This window comes from Acipenser ruthenus, chromosome 7, assembly GCF_902713425.1.
Source record: "Acipenser ruthenus chromosome 7, fAciRut3.2 maternal haplotype, whole genome shotgun sequence".
Taxonomy (NCBI): domain Eukaryota; kingdom Metazoa; phylum Chordata; class Actinopteri; order Acipenseriformes; family Acipenseridae; genus Acipenser; species Acipenser ruthenus.
In genome coordinates, this window is record NC_081195.1 from 595,075 (window position 1) to 617,808 (window position 22,734).

The 22,734-nt window shown below is 44.6% G+C and overlaps 1 protein-coding gene across 2 annotated transcripts; it reads right to left on the reverse strand.

The window, feature by feature from the left end:
- Nucleotides 1-25: 25 nt before the first annotated feature.
- LOC117416270 (PDZ domain-containing protein 7-like) lies at nt 26-22,292 on the reverse strand. 2 transcript variants are annotated; one of them, XM_059026000.1, is made up of 16 exons: nt 22,223-22,292; nt 20,326-21,155; nt 19,511-19,648; nt 19,010-19,184; nt 18,263-18,439; nt 17,776-17,923; nt 16,524-16,584; nt 15,613-16,107; nt 13,271-13,483; nt 12,390-12,559; nt 11,214-11,305; nt 8,937-9,028; nt 8,564-8,635; nt 6,732-7,361; nt 5,974-6,074; nt 26-1,074 (listed from the first exon to the last, which is right to left on the reverse strand). In XM_059026000.1, the coding sequence occupies exons 2-16, from the start codon at nt 20,516-20,518 to the stop codon at nt 928-930; spliced, it is 2,904 nt and encodes a 967-aa protein (XP_058881983.1). In that variant the 5' UTR covers nt 20,519-21,155; nt 22,223-22,292; the 3' UTR covers nt 26-927. The 2 variants fall into 2 exon arrangements, with proteins under 2 accessions (XP_058881983.1, XP_058881982.1); XM_059025999.1 differs by having other exon boundaries at nt 8,928-9,028.
- Nucleotides 22,293-22,734: the final 442 nt, after the last annotated feature.

Here is a 22,734-nt window from a genome sequence, read left to right on the forward strand (position 1 = left end):
TGCACAAGTCAAGTTAGAAGTTTTTCATATATTTATTGCAAGATGAAACTTGTACATTATTTGCAGTCTACTGTAAAACGTCGAAACAGTGTGTCATTGTAAAGCTTTTTAATTTAATACACCAACTTAAGGCACTCATTACAGGTCTAAATATTGCACAATTTGTATTGCATTTACAAAAAAAAGAAAGGTGAATTACTTATTTTTACAAATTCTGTAATAATGCCTTACAAATTAATATACAGTATTGCATACACATAACAAATCTGTAAATACAGGAATGCATCATAAATCTGTGAGTACATTGAAAGAGGACTGGACTACATAGATTAATTGAGAGAGGACTGGACTATATATGAGGTGCAGTGACTGCAGTCCAGTCCTGTCTACAGGTGAGCAGTTCTATGAGGTGCAGTGACTGCAGTCCAGTCCTGTCTACAGGTGAGCAGTTCTATGAGGTGCTGTGACTGGCCAGTCCTGTCTACAGGTGAGCAGTTCTATGAGGTGCTGTGACTGGCCAGTCCTGTCTACAGGTGAGCAGTTCTATGAGGTGCTGTGACTGGCCAGTCCTGTCTACTGTACCTAAACAGCGTGCAAATCAGTTGTCTGCAATTAACCCCTTCAGTGCCACTGTCCTCGTCTCAGGACAGGCTGCTTTGTAATTTGTTTCAGAGCATTTTTATCTCCCTGTTTTAATTTTCTTTTTAACTATACTGTTCTGATAACTTGCTCTAATGTTGTTAACCGCAAAAGTTAAGTCTAAATGTAATTATCAAATTACGGTACACAGATACAGCTTCTAAATACAGTTTGTTTCAAAGAATAATTAATTTGGCACTTGAGTTAATCTAAAAGGGGTTTTTCCAATTGGATTGTCAGATGTTACTAGATGCCGGGAGCACCAGGGATGCACAAGCCCTGCAATCTTCACATTGTTTTTTTGGGTACCTTCACCACAAACACCATGGGGTCCCGTGTCTTGTTGCTGAATGCACGCCGGATGATGTTCACTGCCTGCTGGTGAGTCACGTTCTGCAGGCTCGTCCCATCAACAGAGAGGAGCTCATAGCCAGCCTGCCCACAACAGGAAAGAGGGAGCGATGAGAACGCAATGCATGAAGGTATCTATCTAATACACCGGGGTGGGAAATAAGGGTAACTGGAAAGATCAAAGCAACTATCAACACTTGCTCCTCAATAGAATATTGTGAGACTGGTCCCCAGGTAGAGTATCTATAAGCTGATTTCAGTTTCTTCCAGTATGATCTTTATTTAACCCAAAGGGATTGCTGACACAGCCTAGGAGGGGTACTGCAGGGCATGATAGAATGAAGCAGCATGACGGAATCAAACTGTAACCCTAGACCAGTTAATAACAATAATCAGTCTCTCTACGTCTGTATCTAACCTGGTTGTATCAGAGCAGGAATTTTTATCCTTCCCTTCCTAGTCCCACATTTCCAGATTAATTGCCTCCCGTTTTTAATTGCTGCCCCTAGAAGTTCATTAACCTCTGTTCATATACAGCAGCACATCCATTAGCATCAGAATCCATAAATCTCCCAGCACGACTGCGGGACCCATTCCCGAGGGACGATTGTTTATGCCTTTGTGTTTTACATGAAGCTTATTCTTATTGAAGGTCACCCCAGCAGTGCTCCTGTCTTCTCAAGGCAGCTTCCAGGTAAAGCACAGGTGTGTTTGCTGAACTCCGAGAGGGGGAGCTTGAGCAGCGATATCCCACAGCAAGGACACAACAGCCTAAAGGTAACCCTTTAAAGATCTTTTTTATTGGCTATCACAATAATGCAGCTAGCATCTGAAAATTACAGGATGTACTTTTATGGTAGTTTCAGTTACTGTTTAAAACGTGATGCAGTGCTACATGAATTGAAACATCTGGTGTACAGCCAGGGTGTTTAAGCTCTAAAGAACAATGCTGCACTTGGTGCTTCGGGGGATTTGTCCACGGCAGCTGATTGGGAACCCGCGGCGCACCCTAGTATGACACACGGCACCTACCACAGTAAAGGGGACGCTTTTCACAGCGCCTACAACAGCAGCCATTTTACCAGTCATATAAGCTGTTGTGTTTAATACTGTTGTGTTTAATACTGGAACTAGTCTCTGTAAAAAGAACAGTCTGTTTTCAGTATTGCAGGGTTTAGCTAGAATATTCTGTTGTTTTGTGTTGTTCTGATCTCTCATTTCCACCCTGAAGAGCGCTGGGATATACTGCTCTCCATCTGTCCTTCTCAAAGTGGGGAGGCGTCCTGTTTCTCTCTCAACATATGGCTCTAGTAATGTCTCTTGCCACTGTGGTAATGTATAACATTATACAGGGAGAGTTGTGAGTAACTGCTGCACAGTTAATCAGTTTCTCTGTTAATAACCCGCGAGACGGCTGGTAATTAAAGCACTGTGTGCTAATCAAACAAAGGCTTGACTTCCTCGCCCGTCACTCCTGTTGGGGAAATTGTGAAAAATGATTGAAAGGCTGCAAGATGAGATCAATAGGCATGAAAGAAATATTCATGTTTTTATTAACCTTTAAAAAGGAAACCTTGGCAAGGAGAAACACAATAAAAAAAGAATGAGATGGAAACTGACTGGTGCACATTCATTAAATTATTGCTGAAAACAGCAATAACTACATTTCTTGGTCCCTGAGAAGTCATATTTCACAGCACGTGGTGCTGTTTACAACACTGCCAGCCCACTAAAAAAAAACAGTTTATCCCAAATGCCAAATTGAGAAAAGCAAGGAAAAACACAACTGTCTTGATTATTGAAAAGTGGCTCTTGCAAAACTGTGTTCGAACAGCACAGCTCCAATGCACTGGCCAGTTTCCCCTTACAGCTCAGCTGCAGGGACAGCTTGACTGGAAGTTCACTAAAACGCAGGTGATTGACAGGTTATACCTTCACTGCTTGTTCAGTGTTCCTCATTAAAATGAAATGCAGGGAGCTATGTGATCCGGTACGTTCGCCCTTGTGTTGCTCACTTATCTTTCAATAGTAATCGGAATGATAACATGGATACTTTACTTTTGTACATTAACCACCCATTCATAGCCTACCTGGGCCTCAAAACAAACAGACTCCTTTCATCTCCACAGACGGGCAGCTGCTACATTTATTATTTATTATTATTATGGCAGTTGAAAGAAAAGGTTAGCTCTGGAAAATAAATTGCGAGCTATTGCCTTTACTAAGCGACAGTGAGCCTTTTTAAGCCTGTGCCAGCCCCTATCACTGTGGATCATAGAAGCACTGTTAAGTGGATGATGAGCAAGGCAAACAGCAGGCTTGTGGGATGCAAGCTCGTCTCAGATTCAAGTCTGCAGTGTTTCCAACTTTCTCTCCCCCAAAGAGAGCAGAATCTCTTTGCAGGACTAATCCGTGAACGTGTTAATGAAGCTAAAACTGGTTAGCAGCATCCGGCTCTCCTTCTACATATCTGGAGACTGTGTGGTCCAGTGGTTAAAGAAAAGGGCTTGTAACCAGGAGGTCCCCGGTTTCGAATCCCACCTCAGCCACTGACTCACTGTGTGACCCTGAGCAAGTCACTTAACCTCCTTGTGCTCCGTCTTTCAGGTGAGATGTAATTGTAAGTGACTCTGCAGCTGATGCATAGTTCACACACCCTAGTCTCTGTAAGTCGCCTTGGATAAAGGCGTCTGCTAAATAAACAAATAATAGTAATAATAATAAATAATAATCTGCACGGGTCCCGAACGGGTTCCAAAAATATCACCTTCAATTGTTATTTATTTAGCATTTTTTAAATGGGCTGCCAGATGCCAGCAAAATGCAAACATAAATAAGCCTGGCTGTTTGGAATCTGTTTGAGTTCGACACAACAGCACAGCAGACAAGTGGAAGTCTGATTAGTATTGCACCATTCATCACAAGGCATCTCAAGAACAGCTTGATAACCCATAGACAAATAACTGGCAGCAGTCTGCAAGATCTTTTGCATTTTTTAAACTAAATATTTTACAAAAAAAAGACCACTGCTGCCAAATTGCATTGATTTAAGGAGCCTACTTATTATTATTTTTCAAACTTGCATTAAAGGGTATATAAGGACCTTTTTATTTTATTGTGTTACATGTTCCCATGTGTTGCTATAACTGTTTACACACACCTCACGTAAACAGTTGTAGCAACACATGGGAACATGTAACACAATCAAATAAAAAGGTCCTCATATACCCTTTAAGATGATAAAGGTTTGACAACCAAAACTGCTTAGCCCTGGAAAAAACGAATTAGATACAAATCTCTCAATTTTACTGGCTGCCACACTGCTGTTCAATACAAGGGGAGTCAATGAAATATATTGACCTGGGAGTGCATTTTTCACACTGTGTGAGCACTAAACTCATGTCCCTGGAGTGTGGTTCTTTGTGTGCAGCATGAGATGAATGAACAGGGTACTCTGTGTGTGTGTGTGTGTGTGTGAAAGGGTGAGGCGATAAATGAACAGGGTGCTGTGTGTGTGAAAGGGTGAGGCGATGAATGAACAGGGTGCTGCGTGTGAAAGGGTGAGGCGATGAATGAACAGGGTGCTGCGTGTGAAAGGGTGAGGCAATGAATAAACAGGGTGCTGTGTGTGTGAAAGGGTGAGGCAATGAATGAACAGGGTGGTGTGTGTGTGAAAGGGTGAGGCGATGAATGAACAGGGTGGTGTGTGTGTGAAAGGGTGAGGCGATGAATGAACAGGGTGGTGTGTGTGTGAAAGGGTGAGGCGATGAATGAACAGGGTGGTGTGTGTGTGTGAAAGGGTGAGGCGATGAATGAACAGGGTGGTGTGTGTGTGAAAGGGTGAGGCGATGAATGAACAGGGTGGTGTGTGTGTGTGTGTGTGTGTGTGAAAGGGTGAGGCGATGAATGAACAGGGTGCTGCGTGTGAAAGGGTGAGGCGATGAATGAACAGGGTGCTGCGTGTGAAAGGGTGAGGCGATGAATGAACAGGGTGCTGCGTGTGAAAGGGTGAGGCGATGAATGAACAGGGTGGTGTGTGTGTGAAAGGGTGAGGCGATGAATGAACAGGGTGCTGCGTGTGAAAGGGTGAGGCGATGAATGAACAGGGTGCTGCGTGTGAAAGGGTGAGGCGATGAATGAACAGGGTGCTGCGTGTGAAAGGGTGAGGCGATGAATGAACAGGGTGCTGCGTGTGAAAGGGTGAGGCGATGAATGAACAGGGTGCTGCGTGTGTGAAAGGGTGAGGCGATGAATGAACAGGGTGCTGCGTGTGTGAAAGGGTGAGGCGATGAATGAACAGGGTGCTGCGTGTGTGAAAGGGTGAGGCGATGAATGAACAGGGTGCTGCGTGTGAAAGGGTGAGGTGATGAATGAACAGGGTGCTCTGTGTGTGGGTGTGGGTGTGGGTGTGTGTGTGTGAAAGGGTGAGGCGATGAATGAACAGGGTGCTGCGTGTGAAAGGGTGAGGCGATGAATGAACAGGGTGCTGTGGGTGTGGGTGTGTGTGTGTGAAAGAGTGAGGCGATGAATGAACAGGGTGCTGCGTGTGTGAAAGGGTGAGGCGATGAATGAACAGGGTGCTGCGTGTGAAAGGGTGAGGCGATGAATGAACAGGGTGCTGCATGTGTGAAAGGGTGAGGCGATGAATGAACAGGGTGCTGCGTGTGTGAAAGGGTGAGGCGATGAATGAACAGGGTGCTGCGTGTGTGAAAGGGTGAGGCGATGAATGAACAGGGTGCTGCGTGTGAAAGGGTGAGGTGATGAATGAACAGGGTGCTCTGTGTGTGGGTGTGGGTGTGTGCGTGTGGGTGTGGGTGTGGGTGTGTGCGTGTGGGTGTGTGCGTGTGGGTGTGGGTGCTGCGTGTGGGTGTGGGTGTGGGTGTGGGTGCTGCGTGTGGGTGTGGGTGTGGGTGCTGCGTGTGGGTGTGGGTGTGGGTGTGTGTGTGTGAAAGATTATGCAGGAACAGAACGTATCATCATTACCTTCAATATCTCACAAGAAGAGGCCGCCCCACCAGGAAATATCTTCTCAATCTTTACCACGGGCTGGAGTTTGGATTCAATCCCTCCAGAGATGCTGATTCCTGCAGAGATCCGGATGCAAGCAGAAAAGGCTTATGTCTGTATCTATCATGGCATGTGTTCAACAATGTACTGCATATGTGGGTTGAGGTAACACATCTATCCTATTTCCCCATGCAATACATGCAAGTACATACATTTAGATACAAATTGTATTTACACAAAGAAATGTCTGGAGGTTTGTCTTCTCTCTGTACTTCCTCCCTCCTTCCACCTATGCTGGAGGCCCTTGCTTTCCTCCACATTAATAGCCAGTCCACCTGGATTCCTAACTATACCCATAGGTATCCCAGGTCTTCTATAGGTAACTATAAAATGGAAGGTTAGACTGATAAAGTTCAGGTTTAAATATGTCGTTCTGCAGTAGTTTGGGCAGTGTGCTTTTGTCTGCCATCTACAGGTAATACAACGTGTAGGACTGCAGTACCAGTCTGGTATTTTTTTAGCTGGCTCCCTCTGGTGGTCAATATTACGCATCAACATGTCTCGTTCACCTGAGATTTTCAGGGCAAACACCATGCATTGCGGTATTCAATGCAACGCAAGGTAATGCATTTGTTATATACCAATGAACTAGTGCAATACTTCCAGCACACAGGTCTAACTGAAACCACATAAACAATGCGTAGCTTCTTCATCTGTACAAAGCGTGTACCCACCTAGGGACTGTTTGGTTTTGGAGATGGTTACGCTGGTCTGCTCATACTCCTGCACTGGGATGCTGGTGGTACCGTTGAGCCCGGTCACTGTGGAAGCTGGGTGTCCATTCACAAGCTCCTCTCCACGCGGGGACCCTGTGCCCCCAAAGACCTGAGACAGCGAAGGCCTGGACCTCTTAGGATTGTTCACCACTGTATACAAGGAGTCTTTACTTTTTTCCCCTTTTTCCTTTTTCGTTTTTGTCTGGCCCGTTTTCTTGGACACGGACCTCCCCCTTTCTGAAGTGGTATAACTCTTGTCTGCAGCGGAGTGCAATGAAACCCCATCGTAGTGAACGGAGCGGACTGTACCAATGTCTGTTTTGTGAGTGGTGGCCTGTTCTGTGCTCTGGGCTGACTCTGTAAGCAGCCAGTTGGAACGCATGGGGCTGGCTGCTGCAGTTTGTTTGCTGGAGCTACTTTCTGTGGTGTAGGAGTCGACTGGCACATCTTCGAGGGGAGTGAAGGCTTTAGATGGGAGCTGTTTGATATCCTGCAGTCCAGACAGTTTAAGCTTCTCCATTTCCTCCATCAGCAGCCTGTCGTTTTCAAAGTCCTGAAGTGGCTTTAGGTGGAATCCTCCCCTGTAGTCTAAAAACCCAAGGACAGGATGATTGAGACCTTGCTAGAAAGACCCCTACTTGAAGGATAAACAGCAGAGTACTTTTTACTGACACATGCAGTAGATAGAATGCAGGCACCAGTATACCTGTGTACTTCATCGGCTCCTGGTTTCATGCAAGAAGAAGCAATGCCTTACATTTTAAAGGTTTCATTTATGTACAGCAGGGCTGAACTTACAAAGATATAGCATTTCATGTTCTCTAAAGCAGAGCTCTCCGATGTCACTGCTTAAAGAGCTTGGATTACTGCTCCTTGATTAATTCAATGGAGGAGATGAATTGTAATAGGCATTGTAGTTGTTACTTGCAAGGACTGCTATATGAAAGTACCTGACCGTGCTGTTCTGTTCTACAGGAAATGTTTGTAACATGATGCAGAACTTGCCCTTATCACAGCGTCGTTGTTATCGAGCATGGGCAGAGGAAATAGGACATTTAATATGAAAATAGCTCTTGGGTAGACAAATGCCACTCCTCCCTCCCCCATTACTCCACAGCTGATTAAAAATAGATAATTAGATAAAAATAGCAACAACAAAAAAACAGGTCCTTTTGCAAGCCGAAATACCACACACTCATCATGTGGAATTCAAACGTTATTTCAGTAGTAGCTCATATCCACTTTTGGAGGTGTAAGTGGCAAGGTGTTCTGTGTTGTTTTGTAAGCCCCAGTGGAAAGGTTCCCATCATAAGGGTTGTGTGTGTGTAAAATATCTGGGGCAGGAGAGATGCAATATAACTGTATCCAGGTCTGATTGCTTGTTACTCAGTTCAGGATGTTACAGACGGAGTTACTGTGGCATCTGCACGTCTAAACTTTCTACACTAGCTCCATACAGTAAAGTCTATCAGTAAAGTCTGTTTTATCAGCCTGGAATTGTACTGATGGATTTATTAATTTGTCACCCAAGATCCTCAGAGGTTGTGAGGTGGATCCAGGAGTCTGATTTGCACTTCCTGGTGAGATTGACTCTCTCACTCACCTACCTCTAGGGCTTCCTTTTTAAATTCAGCTCCACTCATTCAAGGGACATAAGCAGGGTTATCAGGGCTCTGTGCACTCATTGGACTACGCACTGCCAGCCCATATCCATGGCACATAAGCAGGTGTATCGGCTCTACTCAAGCCATGCTGAAAACACAGGGAGAATGCATTCAATGACTGCTGACCTGGGATTGGAGTTATGAGATGTCTTTTAGGTGCCAGTCCGTTCTGGGGGGTCCTGAGGGCTGGAGACCTTACTGGGGAAAAAAAAGCAAGCAGGCGGTTTATATAAAATGGCCAGTGTACAGTCCTACAGCGGTATAGACCTAAATCTGAAGGTACCGGAACACCACTAAACTATAGATAAAATATAGATATAGATCTAAGTGTCTTTCCCCATGTTGTCCGAATGCTTTACTTTACGTGGCAGTGGCAGAACTATGATGTCAGAGCTGCCTATAGAAGACAGTGTGGGAACTGCATTCCGCTGCGCTTTGGCTTGACTGCACCACTGCAGTACTATGAAGCTCTTGTGTGGAGCACTCTCACCTTCCCTACCTGCTCTGCTCTTCAGAATGTCGTACGCTTCAAGCTCAAAAGGAATGACCATGCTGTCAAACCTGCCCAGGTCCGTAGGCAGGATGATTGTTCTATTAAACACACACACAAAAAAAAAAAAAAACCTGTCAGCAATATAATAAAATTTACATGCTGATGTCTATTTTCCACTTTATCCTTTTCACGAGTGCTGCAAAAGCCATTCATTTACTCTACTTCATTTTGACTGCAGATGAGCAGAATCCACGTGACAGCCCAATATCCAGCGTACCTTATTTATCCAGTGTGCCTTATCCAGCATACTTTATCCAGTGTGCCTTATCCAGCGTGCCTTATCCAGCTTACCTTATCCAGTGTACCTTATCCAGCGTGCCTTATCCAGTGTACCTTATCCAGCGTGCCTTATCCAGCTTACCTTATCCAGCGTGCCTTATCCAGCGTACCTTATCCAGCGTGCCTTATCCAGCTTACCTTATCCAGTGTACCTTATCCAGCGTGCCTTATCCAGCTTACCTTATCCAGCGTGCCTTATCCAGCGTGCCTTATCCAGCGTGCCTTATCCAGCGTACCTTATCCAGCGTGCCTTATCCAGCTTACCTTATCCAGCGTACCTTATCCAGCGTGCCTTATCCAGCTTACCTTATCCAGTGTACCTTATCCAGCGTGCCTTATCCAGCTTACCTTATCCAGTGTACCTTATCCAGCGTGCCTTATCCAGTGTACCTTATCCAGCTTGCCTTATCCAGTGTACCTTATCCAGCGTGCCTTATCCAGTGTACCTTATCCAGCTTACCTTATCCAGCGTGCCTTATCCAGCTTACCTTATCCAGCGTGCCTTATCCAGCGTGCCTTATCCAGCGTGCCTTATCCAGCGTGCCTTATCCAGCGTACCTTATCCAGCGTGCCTTATCCAGCTTACCTTATCCAGTGTACCTTATCCAGCGTGCCTTATCCAGCTTACCTTATCCAGTGTACCTTATCCAGCGTGCCTTATCCAGTGTACCTTATCCAGCTTGCCTTATCCAGCTTACCTTATCCAGTGTACCTTATCCAGCGTGCCTTATCCAGCTTACCTTATCCAGCGTGCCTTATCCAGTGTGCCTTATCCAGCGTGCCTTATCCAGCGTGCCTTATCCAGCGTGCCTTATCCAGCTTACCTTATCCAGCGTGCCTTATCCAGCGTGCCTTATCCAGCGTGCCTTATCCAGCGTGCCTTATCCAGCGTGCCTTATCCAGCGTGCCTTATCCAGTGTACCTTATCCAGCGTACCTTATCCAGCGTGCCTTATCCAGCTTACCTTATCCAGCGTGCCTTATCCAGCGTACCTTATCCAGCGTGCCTTATCCAGCGTGCCTTATCCAGCGTGCCTTATCCAGCTTACCTTATCCAGTGTACCTTATCCAGCGTGCCTTATCCAGCTTACCTTATCCAGCGTGCCTTATCCAGTGTGCCTTATCCAGCGTGCCTTATCCAGTGTACCTTATCCAGCGTGCCTTATCCAGCGTGCCTTATCCAGCTTACCTTATCCAGTGTACCTTATCCAGCTTACCTTATCCAGCTTACCTTATCCAATGTGCCTTATCCAGCGTGCCTTATCCAGCTTACCTTATCCAGTGTACCTTATCCAGCGTGCCTTATCCAGCTTACCTTATCCAGCGTGCCTTATCCAGCGTGCCTTATCCAGCTTACCTTATCCAGCGTGCCTTATCCAGCTTACCTTATCCAGCTTACCTTATCCAGCGTGCCTTATCCAGCTTACCTTATCCAGCGTGCCTTATCCAGCTTACCTTATCCAGCGTGCCTTATCCAGCTTACCTTATCCAGCGTGCCTTATCCAGCTTACCTTATCCAGCGTGCCTTATCCAGCGTGCCTTATCCAGCTTACCTTATCCAGCGTGCCTTATCCAGCGTGCCTTATCCAGTGTACCTTATCCAGCGTGCCTTATCCAGCGTGCCTTATCCAGCGTGCCTTATCCAGTGTACCTTATCCAGTGTACCTTATCCAGCGTGCCTTATCCAGCTTACCTTATCCAGCGTGCCTTATCCAGCGTGCCTTATCCAGCTTACCTTATCCAGCGTGCCTTATCCAGCTTACCTTATCCAGTGTACCTTATCCAGCGTGCCTTATCCAGTGTACCTTATCCAGCGTGCCTTATCCAGTGTACCTTATCCAGCTTACCTTATCCAGCGTGCCTTATCCAGCTTACCTTATCCAGCGTGCCTTATCCAGCGTGCCTTATCCAGCTTACCTTATCCAGTGTACCTTATCCAGCGTACCTTATCTCTCTTAGCAGCAGCAGCTTCTCGGGGCGATCCAGTATAACAAGCAGTGGCTTCACAAGATCCTCCACCACTCTCTCTGAAACATACTGAAAAACAGAGAGGCAGCGATCAGCACGGCTGTGCCTTTCATACAACTGTGTGTAATAAAATAAACTTACAAGTCATGCAAGGGTTATCAAACCACATAGCAGAGCAGCATGAAGACACAACAACAACACATCCTAACAGAATAGATTGTTTCCCACTATTTCACATGGGACCATAAAAACAGTTCAGTGAAGAGTGAAATATGAACAACACTGTGTCTACTTTGCCTGAGCACATACGCTATGGTATAAGCTACACTGGGATCATCATCAGTGGTGGAGTCGAGCCTGAACGCACCAGAACACTGCTCCGCTACTATTTTCTACAGACAGCAGTGGTGTAACTGAGCTGGAACTCGCCGAGTCACATCACTCGCAACTGTCTGATTCAGTCAGCATTCCTCTTGATGCAACGAAAAGAGCATTAGGAACTACTTTAAGACGGCAGCAACAGTGCATCGACTACGACTGCGGACACAAACGCAAACGAAGCTGCAGAAAGACACTTTGTGGAAATACTGGCAGAAATGAGATAAATGCATTACCTATTACATGTGTTACTAGAAGTTAGGTATATCAATAAAATGGGAATTTGTATAATAGTTCTTGTTTAAGAAAATCTATATTTTAGGGCCGATCCAGTACATTCAGATTTAGGATTACATCACTGATTAATCATTTGATCAAAACATATAAGCCACGTCCCTCTGGTGACATGGTTGGTGGTTTATTTTTTAAAAACGAACTTGCATATATTATTGGCTGTCGATGGGCATGCATGACTGATGCTGAATAATGCATGCCTCTAAAAGCAGAGGCAGAAATCAATTCCCCTAAAAGCTTTTATTATAATGTGATTGTTAAATTGAGATGATCGATCCGATTCACAAAGCTTTACCTCATGAGTTGTAAAGACTCTTCCTGTGAATTAAATAAACTGTTCTAGACTGCTGTTAGTTACTTTAATGCCTGCAAAGCTTCATGTAATCCATCGAAAGAGACTTCTTCTTTGAGCAATTCATTTCGTGCACGTCTCTGCACGCTTGTTCAGCATTCTGCAGGAGTGCTCTGCTTGTTCACTCACTCTCCGGCAGTGTCTTGTGATGGCTGAGACCTCATCTTCATTCAGCAGCTTTCTGGCCATGTCCTCCACCAGAGAAAGCCCCTGCTCAGCAGAGGCAACCCGACTCTCCTCCCGATGCCCTGAGACCAGCTCCTCCTGCGTGCCGGACAGCGACAATGGACCACCTCTCTCTTTATCCAACGACACAAAACAAGCCATTACATTTCATTGAGGAAAATGAGAGATGAGCTGCTGAGAACAGCTGCTTAGGTAGTTTAGTGGAGTGCACCTGGCTTCATAGGAAAGATACCTGAACATTTTACATGTCTAGTATATACTACAAGGAGTAAGAAGCAAGTCATTCACAGAAAAATAAGAATTCACCACAGAGAGTAAAAGACCACCACACACAAGTTGCAAGAAGTAAATTACCCCTTTTCAAGCATCTAATCACAAACTTTTGAACTGCATTGACTGAAACAAAAGCAAAAATAATCAGATAAGTGAAGAGGTTGTCAAGTTCGTTAATTTTCGAAGAAACGTTTCATAACATTAAGAGCAAGTGTAAGCATAGTTATATAGTATGCAGTAACAGAATGTATTTAAAAATGTGCAGCAATGCACTGTTGTAGGCAGACATCCCGAATCAAACAAAAGACTATTGCACGTTCACAAAGGTCTTCACTTAGACACATATTTTTTTTTATATTCATAAAAAAGGATAAAAAATTTAAACAGAAAGTATACGGCATTATTGCATGTACCATGTATATGTGTCCAGTAATACTGTACACAGCCACAGGGTTAAAAGGATATGGGTCCAGTGATACTGTACACAGACACATGGTTAAAGGACGACGTTTGACCCTGCACACGGCACTGCACAGGGGTCCGGGACTTACCTCTGTCTGCCTCGGAGCGGGAGGGAGATTTGGAGTGGCTCCTCCTCTCTGCAGAGCTGTTCTGCCTCTTCTCTCTGGAGCTCGGGCTCTTCTGCTGCTTCCCAGTCCGGCCGCTTCTAAACAGCAGGCTCACAAAGGTCTTGGAGCGCTGCAGATCTGTTCCCTCCCCGGCAACCTTCCCTTTCTGCTGCTGCTTCTTCTTCTGCTTGTCCTCTAGGGGAGGGTGAAAGAGACAGGACCCTTATGGACATATTCTAGAATGCTGAATGCCTTTGTATCACAAGCGGAATGGCTTGCTATCACAAGCGGAATGGCTGGCTATCACAAGCGGAATGGCTGGCTATCACAAGCGGAATGGCTGGCTATCACAAGCGGAATGGCTGGGTATCACAAGCGGAATGGCTGGCTATCACAAGCGGAATGGCTGGGTATCACAAGCGGAATGGCTGGGTATCACAAGCGGAATGGCTGGCTATCACAAGCGGAATGGCTGGCTATCACAAGCGGAATGGCTGGGTACCACAAGTTGAATCCACACCTGGACTGCTCTGTTCAGTCTCAGATGTGAAGCGTGATTTACCCAGTGCTTAAGTCCCCCAGTATAAACAATAAAATGGCCTGTCTGTACAAGCATTAAAAACAGTTTTGTCAAGTGAGCAATCAGTCTTTTATACCACGTGCCACCTGCAATCTGGGCTTGACTAAGTACCTGAATCAGGGCTTCACTTCTGTTATACATTCATTATTTTCATTGCAGATTTATTGCTTTAGCATTTTCATAGCTGCAGCTGTCAGCTTTGGTTCGCTCAGTGATGTTCTACAATACCCTTTTAAACTTCTTGTTTGTTTTCTCTGAAGGGGACAAGTTATACCCATAGAATCGGACGTAAATGGCACAAGGACAGGTGGTGTGAACTGGACTAAGGAAGAGCACACTGCATAACCAGACACCTGCAGTGGATAGTATAAAGAAGGGGAACTAACACAACATACACTAAGACATACCTCTTCAACTAAAGCTCAGTTTAAATCTCCCCTCCACACCTACGTTCAAATAATTCAGGTTGTGACACAGTCCTTGCTGAGGTCTGAGCTTCAAATCGAGATAGATGAAAAGAAGCCAGCTCTTTATCCTCACCTAGCACAGTGATGTGACTCTGAGACCTGATGGCTCAGCTCTTTATCCTCACCTAGCACAGTGATGTGACTGACCTGATGGCTCAGCTCTTTATCCTCACCTAGCACAGTGATGCGACTCTGAGACCTGATGGCTCAGCTCTTTATCCTCATCTAGCACAGTGATGTGACTCTGAGACCTGATGGTTCAGCTCTTTATCCTCACCTAGCACAGTGATGTGACTCTGAGACCTGATGGCTCAGCTCTTTATCCTCACCTAGCACAGTGATGTGACTGACCTGATGGCTCAGCTCTTTATCCTCACCTAGCACAGTGATGTGACTCTGAGACCTGATGGCTCAGCTCTTTATCCTCACCTAGCACAGTGATGTGACTGACCTGATGGCTCAGCTCTTTATCCTCACCTAGCACAGTGATGTGACTCTGAGACCTGATGGCTCAGCTCTTTATCCTCACCTAGCACAGTGATGTGACTGACCTGATGGCTCAGCTCTTTATCCTCACCTAGCACAGTGATGTGACTCTGAGACCTGATGGCTCAGCTCTTTATCCTCACCTAGCACAGTGATGTGACTGACCTGATGGCTCAGCTCTTTATCCTCACCTAGCACAGTGATGTGACTCTGAGACCTGATGGCTCAGCTCTTTATCCTCACCTAGCACAGTGATGTGACTGACCTGATGGCTCAGCTCTTTATCCTCACCTAGCACAGTGATGTGACTCTGAGACCTGATGGCTCAGCTCTTTATCCTCACCTAGCACAATGATGTGACTGACCTGATGGCTCAGCTCTTTATCCATACCTAGCACAATGATGTGACTCTGAGACCTGATGGCTCAGCTCTTTATCCTCACCTAGCACAGTGATGTGATTGACCTGATGGCTCAGCTCTTTATCCTCACCTAGCACAATGATGTGACTCTGAGACCTGATGGCTCAGCTCTTTATCCTCACCTAGCACAGTGATGTGACTGACCTGATGGCTCAGCTCTTTATCCTCACCTAGCACAGTGATGTGACTCTGAGACCTGATGGCTCAGCTCTTTATCCTCACCTAGCACAGTGATGTGACTGACCTGATGGCTCAGCTCTTTATCCTCACCTAGCACAGTGATGTGACTCTGAGACCTGATGGCTCAGCTCTTTATCCTCACCTAGCACAGTGATGTGACTGACCTGATGGCTCAGCTCTTTATCCTCACCTAGCACAGTGATGTGACTCTGAGACCTTCTGATGGTTTTCCTGGGCTTGCTGAGTGCCATGAGCACAGCGGTTTTTGGAGAGTCCAGCTGCTCATCGGCGGAGTCTCCTGTTGAGAAAGTCCTGTGCCTGGCCCGGGCCGTCTCTTTAAAGCTCTCGGTCCGGATGGCCGTGTCCTTTAGTAGGACAGTGGCCCCTAAAGTCCGACTGGTCTCTGTGGTGATGGTTTTCCCTGACCGCTGCAGGCTGTCCTGGTCAAGGGCGTTGGTGGGGGGAATCTGGAGGTCAGTCTGCATGGCCGTCTCTGTCCGCTCGGAGTAGCTGGGCCGCCGTGAGTCTTCAGTGGAGATGCAGACGTCAACCATCTCAGAGGCGTAGTGGGGGAGCATCTGGGAGATACCACTGCTGGAGCTGAGGGGGGTCCCCGAGGAGTAGGAGGAGAGGGAGGAGTTTGTGTCCGAGGCTTGAGAGGACTGCTGTAGTTGCCCGTTGCCGACTGAGAGAAACAGGTACAGAAAACAATGCAGCGAAGCAGACTGATCAACCTCACAGACATACAAATGGAAATGGATAAATAATAAATACATACAGTACAGCATATCATTTGTTACATTATCGAAAACAGTATATCACATATACTTCACAAAAAAATAGTCTTTTTTTATTGAGATTATTGGGGAAAATGAGAAATAATACAATCCGCTAAATAGAGCATATTTTAGTAGGGAGCGACAAGAGCGATTCACACAGCAATGGCTAACAGATTGTGGCTATTTTTATTTAGACAGGCAAGGTAATCCAGATTGCAGTATATCTGGATTAAAAGCCTGAATGATTATCCCTGTTTTACTGAGTCATCCCATGCAAGAAACCGTGGAGAAACCGAGCCTGCAGAATGTGCTGGGTACCTACGTTTGTTAAGCCAGCTGTACTCAGCTACCATCTCCTTGTATGCAGGATACCTTCCCACCTCCTAAAGGAGAGAGAGAGAGAGAGAATATACAGTAGTGTATGCAGAGAAACAGAGAAGAAGGGCACAGTGGAGACCAGGAGTAACTTATTAGTGTTGCCTATATAAAGTTTAATAGATAAATGAATACTTTCCTATACAATATTTTCCAAAAATAAAATCCAGAAAACATCCACAGGTTGTTCATTTACTGACTAAAAGTTCTTGGTTTTATTTTTGAAACACAAAGTGCAGCTAATGTCTCTATCAGAGAGTGAAAGACTCATCCCAGTTTGGCACTGACGCCCAGGGGCAAACCCCTCAAGAGGGCATTCTGAACCTCATTAGCCTTCACTCTCCTGATTCACACAAACTGTAACCTAACTAAGCCACACTGTCACTTAGGCCAGGGGACTGTGGACTGTAGGTCAATTTCACTTTTGACGTCTGCACCAGTGGAGCAAAAACAAGACCCTACTGGAGCATCGCTCTTTCGGTTTGGAATGTGTAACAACAAAAAAAAGAAAACTTCAGAAAATCTCTAATGACGCTGGGGTTTTTAGCACCAGGAAAAAAAAAGGCATTTGGCTTGTTATAATCCGATCCCTGTGGCTTGTGAATAATGCACGTCCTTTAGCTAATTTTCACAGTTGAAACTCTAGCTGAGATGCGTAAAGTGAGTAATGCAGGAATGTCACAGCTAAATGCCAGCTGTCTGCTGCACTACGCTGCCTCACTCCTGGTTTAATAACTGCTTTGTTTAACGTGCTCCGACATCAATCAACGCACAGTACCACTTAAGCAAATCATTTGTTATGTTACTTTGACAACTAAAATGAGAAATCATAGGCCGTAGTTAACAGTTTTTGTTTGCTCGAACATCGATTTCAATACTTGACGGACAGCCTTTTCCAGGGCTTACCACTGTTGTATATATCACCCGATCTTACTGTCGTTTAGTAAGTAATGGCTGGTGGATGTGGAGCTGGAGCAGCCGGCGACTCCCCCATAGATATTACCTTTTAATGCATGCTCCTAGGGCAGCCGCTGTCTTAGCTAGCACAAGACATCTCAGGTTTCTGTCTGAAATTCCCCATAACTGAAAGGATGACCCACAACACCTCAAAGATCAAGAACCAGCACTTCTGGAATTGTTTGGATGTCTGCTGCTGGAGGGGCGTGGTGTGGGTGTGGTCGAGGCAGTGCCATGCTTACCTTTATCGTCAGCATGATGTGTGTGTGGCTTTTCAGCACCTCCACTGCCTGACTATGGCTGATGTCCTCAAAACTGTATCCATTGGCTGTCAAGATCTGGTCTCCGGTTTTAATCCCATTTTGCTCAGCCAGACCTCCGGGATCCAGCCTGAAAACAAGGGAAGAACAGAAAGATGCAAATCATTCATCTTCATGCTACAAGACCAACTTCAGCCACAAAAACAAAGTACACAATATCTATACTCCGAACCATGACATCATAATGAAATGCATTAACAACAGCTGTAGAAACCTCACGATCAATCTGCATTTTGTATTTCAAAGGTTTATCACAGTAATCTGAAATGGGTCAGGTACCAACTTGTTCGATTAGTGAGAATCAGCTATATGGCATACAACCAGCGCTGGAGGTGCTTTTCAGAGTCACAGCATCTAACGCTGTATACCCTAGTTTTGGTCAGAAAAGATTTCCTGGTATTAAACTTACTTGGAGACGTATATTCCAAGTCCAAATTCCTTTCCGCCTCGGATGTTAAATCCTAAACAGCAATCATCGGACGTGGTGTAGATGTGAACGATCCTCCTCACCCCGGCTTCAGAGCTGCTCTCCGAAGGACTGCTCCTGTTTTCTTCCACAATCATCCGTCCGTTAATCAGGTCCACCCTGGAAAGACATAAACATACCTCCTGAACTGTGGTCATGTGACAATCTAGAGAAGCACTGGAGAATTAAACTAGGAGCAAAGAGTGCAATGATTTTACAAGATTGCAACAGTTTTCCTGGTGGATAAAATTTGAGTGTAGTTTTTTATGTAAGCAAGGGGGGTGGTTGTCTCCAAGTACACTTGATATGTCCTCTAATTGTAGCTATTGTGTGTCAAGTGCTGTGGACTCTCCTTATTGAATGCACTATATTTTAATGTCAACTGTAGCACAACCTTTAATCCCAGGATAACATTTGGGATTTGGAATCCCACTGAACGTGAATGGCAGAGAGAGTCCACTTATCATATACTTTATAATATTATTAAAGCACCATAGAAAGAATTTCCTTGGGTCATTGTCAGATATACACCATTTGAATACAGAATAGATCAATCAAACAGATTCATTGTGCAGAGAACAGCCTACCTGGCTGCTGTATGGCAAGCATTGTATCCCGTTGTGTCACCACATGATGTTTCACAAGTGCAACATGGCCTGTCACCAATGAAAGGGATCCTGTTGTGCTCACCATGTGGTCTTTTCCTTGGAGAACTTGATCCCGGGCACCTTTCCCACCCGTCTGGCCACCATGCGCAGGCGATTGTTCCCCGTGAGGACCCTGACAGCGCTGCCCATGGTGATGCTCTCCAGGTTGACCCCGTTCACCTCCATGAGTTTGTCACCCACACACAGACCGGCCTGCTCTGGAGGGAAGGATCACAATACATTCAGAAAGAATCTTATTATTAACATAGGGGTTCATTCAAAGATGGTGCTGTTTTTTAAAAGAACTCTCCCCTGCACACCACACAGCCATGCTTTTAGCAGGTGAGCCACTCGGGGACTCACCCCATTATGCATTTTAAGTTCTAATAAAGCTAAATGCTTTGCTTATGTTTTAGTACAGCAAGATCATTTTATTATGGGAGCAGACTTTAAATATACGTGTATCTCTGCTATAACTATACATATCACTAAACTACATCTTCAGCTGCAGCCCTTTTCACCACAAGACAAGAGTTTCCCTTACCTGCAGTGCTCGCGTCTTCCACTTTACTGACAAAAATGCCGAGCCCGTGCTCCGACCCTCCTCGAACGCTGAAACCCAGTTTTCCATCCGCACTTTTGTCCACCGTCAGGGTATGAATCGCATCACTTTCATCACTTCCTGATGAAGAGAACAGGGAGAAACTGAATGAGCAGCACATTTAATAAAGACTATATGAGCTACATAATGTGTGTGCATTTCGATCTAGGACTTTGTTATACAGTGCAGGAAATGGCCAATGAAAGAAAGCATGTTGCTGTTTATGCCTGGATGCAGAGGAAACGTGAATGTGTATTTCCCCAGCAGCACACTCTATAAATCCTGCCTCTAATTTCCAGCCCTGCCGTTACCCACAGCTAGGGTGGAACTAAAGCACACAGCCACTAATGGTAAAATGTATGATACTTTTTGGAACTTGTTTAAGATGCCTAATTAAAGCATAAAGTGGTCTAACATTTTCATACACAAGTTCCTGTTGTTTCTGTATCACCGATTACTGACTGAAAATTGCAATTCTCACTCCCAGAGATTTTCGTGCAGGTAGGTATATGAAGGACGGATATTACCAATCTTGAGGTGTTCATTTGCACACTACTGTATATCCAACCAAGTTTATGGGATGTTGTGTGGTAAGAATGGGGTGAATGGGTCTGTGGGGTGGGTGATTGAAATAACTCTTGCATGGCCTGGCTGGCCTTTAATCCATCTTTGAGCGATGAGGTCATTCCTCATTCAAGGAAACCAGTTGCCCATATCAGAGCCAGCAGTAACTATATGCTTGACAAAGAGAAGCTCACCGTCTTCGGAGGAGTTTATCAGGATCACCCTGCCCATCGGAGAGGAGGATCGGATTCCCCTGGGCTGCCCGTTCTGCAGCCGGTACTGTTTCCTCAGCAGGTATCGCGTTGCTGTGTTTGCACCTCCAGCCTGGCCGCTGGGGTGGGATCCATTAGTCATCTCCCTGCGTGGCGAGTCAAACGATTGAGCCATGGCAAGGAGGCACTGTGCCAGCCGCTCATCAAGGACCGATGGGTCTGTTTCTCTCGAACGGGGGGGGGGGCTGGGTTTCAAGCAGCTGGGGTGGTACTGGGTGCCCCTCCAAATCAATTGTCCAGGATCCTGATAACTTGTTGGCTTGCTGTTATGAAACCAGGTTAGCTTGCCTTGTCAAATGCATTGTCTAATGTACAAAACTGTTTCCAAAGTCAACTCATCGCTGCTGCTGTAGCACTATTCAAATGCAGAGGTCAGTATCAGAATAGGAATGCTTGCAATAAGGGATAATGAATAATAATAATAATAATAATAATAATAATAATAATAATAATAATAAATCAATACTGGGATTTAAAAAAAAAAAAAGACGTCTCATATGAAGATTATACAATATTGAGATCCATCAGTAAAATGAGTTATGAAGGACTTTTAATTAGGAAACTGATTTGTTGCTGAACAATCCGGATTATTGTCCACATTTGGTTTTAAAAGGTTTCCCAGCGGTAGAGGCACAGTGTTGACATACTATCACATGTTCAGCGGTTTCTGTATAGAATGCCACTTTCCTGGGCCTCGTTCTGGCAGCATTGCCTGGCCATGCTATTCCTGCAGAGAGGCAGCCCTGGTCCTCCTGAAACCAAGGAGAGAGACTGTTACATGCATGTGGAGGTAAATGATCTGCTATGACCCCTATCTTTTTTTCAGAGGATAGCTGTATTTTCTTTTACTGGTTAATCTCGGTGCTATGGTCGAGAAATCTATGATGTCTTGCGAGAAAACTGAGACGACAAACACAACACTAATTAATTTTAACTCATTAATAAAACACTAAATCTTGGTTATGTTCAGAATGTAAGCAAGAGCGTCTCAACAAAATGATATTACAATAGAGACAATGCACACACAAAATAACTATAAATAAAACCTGAAACAATACACGTCCTACCTAGAAGGGCCCAATCCTAAAAAGCAAAAACAATTTTACACTTCAAATGGTAACGCAAAATAATAATAATAAAACGCCTTTATAATTTACTTTGTTGTGATATTTACACATCCAAGTATAACACAATCTGTAATAAACCGCACTTCAAGAGAGTATCACCTGTCCGTAAGAGAGTATACAAGGAGTATACCCACAAACGTCACCCACACTCACCTTTCCTTAACGAGCTGCGTACTTTCTGTGCCGCTCATTGAGTTTATACTGTACTCGTCAGCACCTTGGACAGTGTTTATAGCGACCGGTTTGATAAACAAGCGTATACAAAACACATAAACTAAACAAATAAATAAACGACATATATATATATATATATATATATATATATATATATATATATATATATATATATATATATATATATATATATATATTCAACAATTCTGAAATAGCATTCACTCGCAGATAACTTGGGCCAGTTTAAGAAACTCTGTAACAAAGGTAGGACCTAATGCGTATTGACGTTTAGTATAACACTGTTTACAACGTTTAAGCAAAGAAGCATTTCAACAATATTTAAAGGATATGTTAAAATAATAATAAAACAATACGAGGATTTAAATAGGTCATACAAACAGAACTATAGCTACCGACGTGCTTTAAAAATAGTACATTACTAGTATGCTCGTTTACTAAAAGTTTAACACTTATGTTAGAAAGCACAGAACATTGTTTTTGTATTTTTAAAACATTACCTGTCTCCATGATGTACTAAATGACCTCACCTGGGATATCAGCCGTCATTAACCACACAGTAGCCCGCCCTCTTCAACTACCTCATTGGCTATGCCCGATTCGAGTGCGAGCTGAAGAATGACTCCTATTCGCCCATTACAGTGTCCATCATTTCCTTCAGCACCGGGATTTTACACAGCAGAGATCAGGATTGCCGTCAGTTATTCAGGCAGAGCCACAGGTAAGTACAGTAGTTTTGCGTATAGCTAAAATACCTTAACGCAAATTATAATGCATTTATATATATATATATATATATATATATATATATATATATATATATATATATATATATATATATATATATATATATATATATGAACTGTGAACACACTATGACGCCCTTTCAATTTGGATAAATCCTTATAGTTCCCAATAAAGTGGACACCCCACGTACACGTACGTCCGTGTCCACGTACACGTACATGTACGCTTCTTGGTTAACAGGAGCAGCACCCAGTTAGAAGTCGAA

Excerpts from the sequence above, each read along its gene's own strand:
- LOC117416270 (XM_059025999.1), bottom strand. The coding sequence starts at position 20,518 with ATGGCTCAATCGTTTGACTCGCCACGCAGGGAGATGACTAATGGATCC. Across the intron at positions 16,108-16,523 it reads GTACAGCTGGCTTAACAAAC|TCGGCAACGGGCAACTACAG; the intron begins GTAGGTACCCAG and ends TGTTTCTCTCAG. Across the intron at positions 6,075-6,731 it reads CAAAACCAAACAGTCCCTAG|GAATCAGCATCTCTGGAGGG; the intron begins GTGGGTACACGC and ends GGATCTCTGCAG.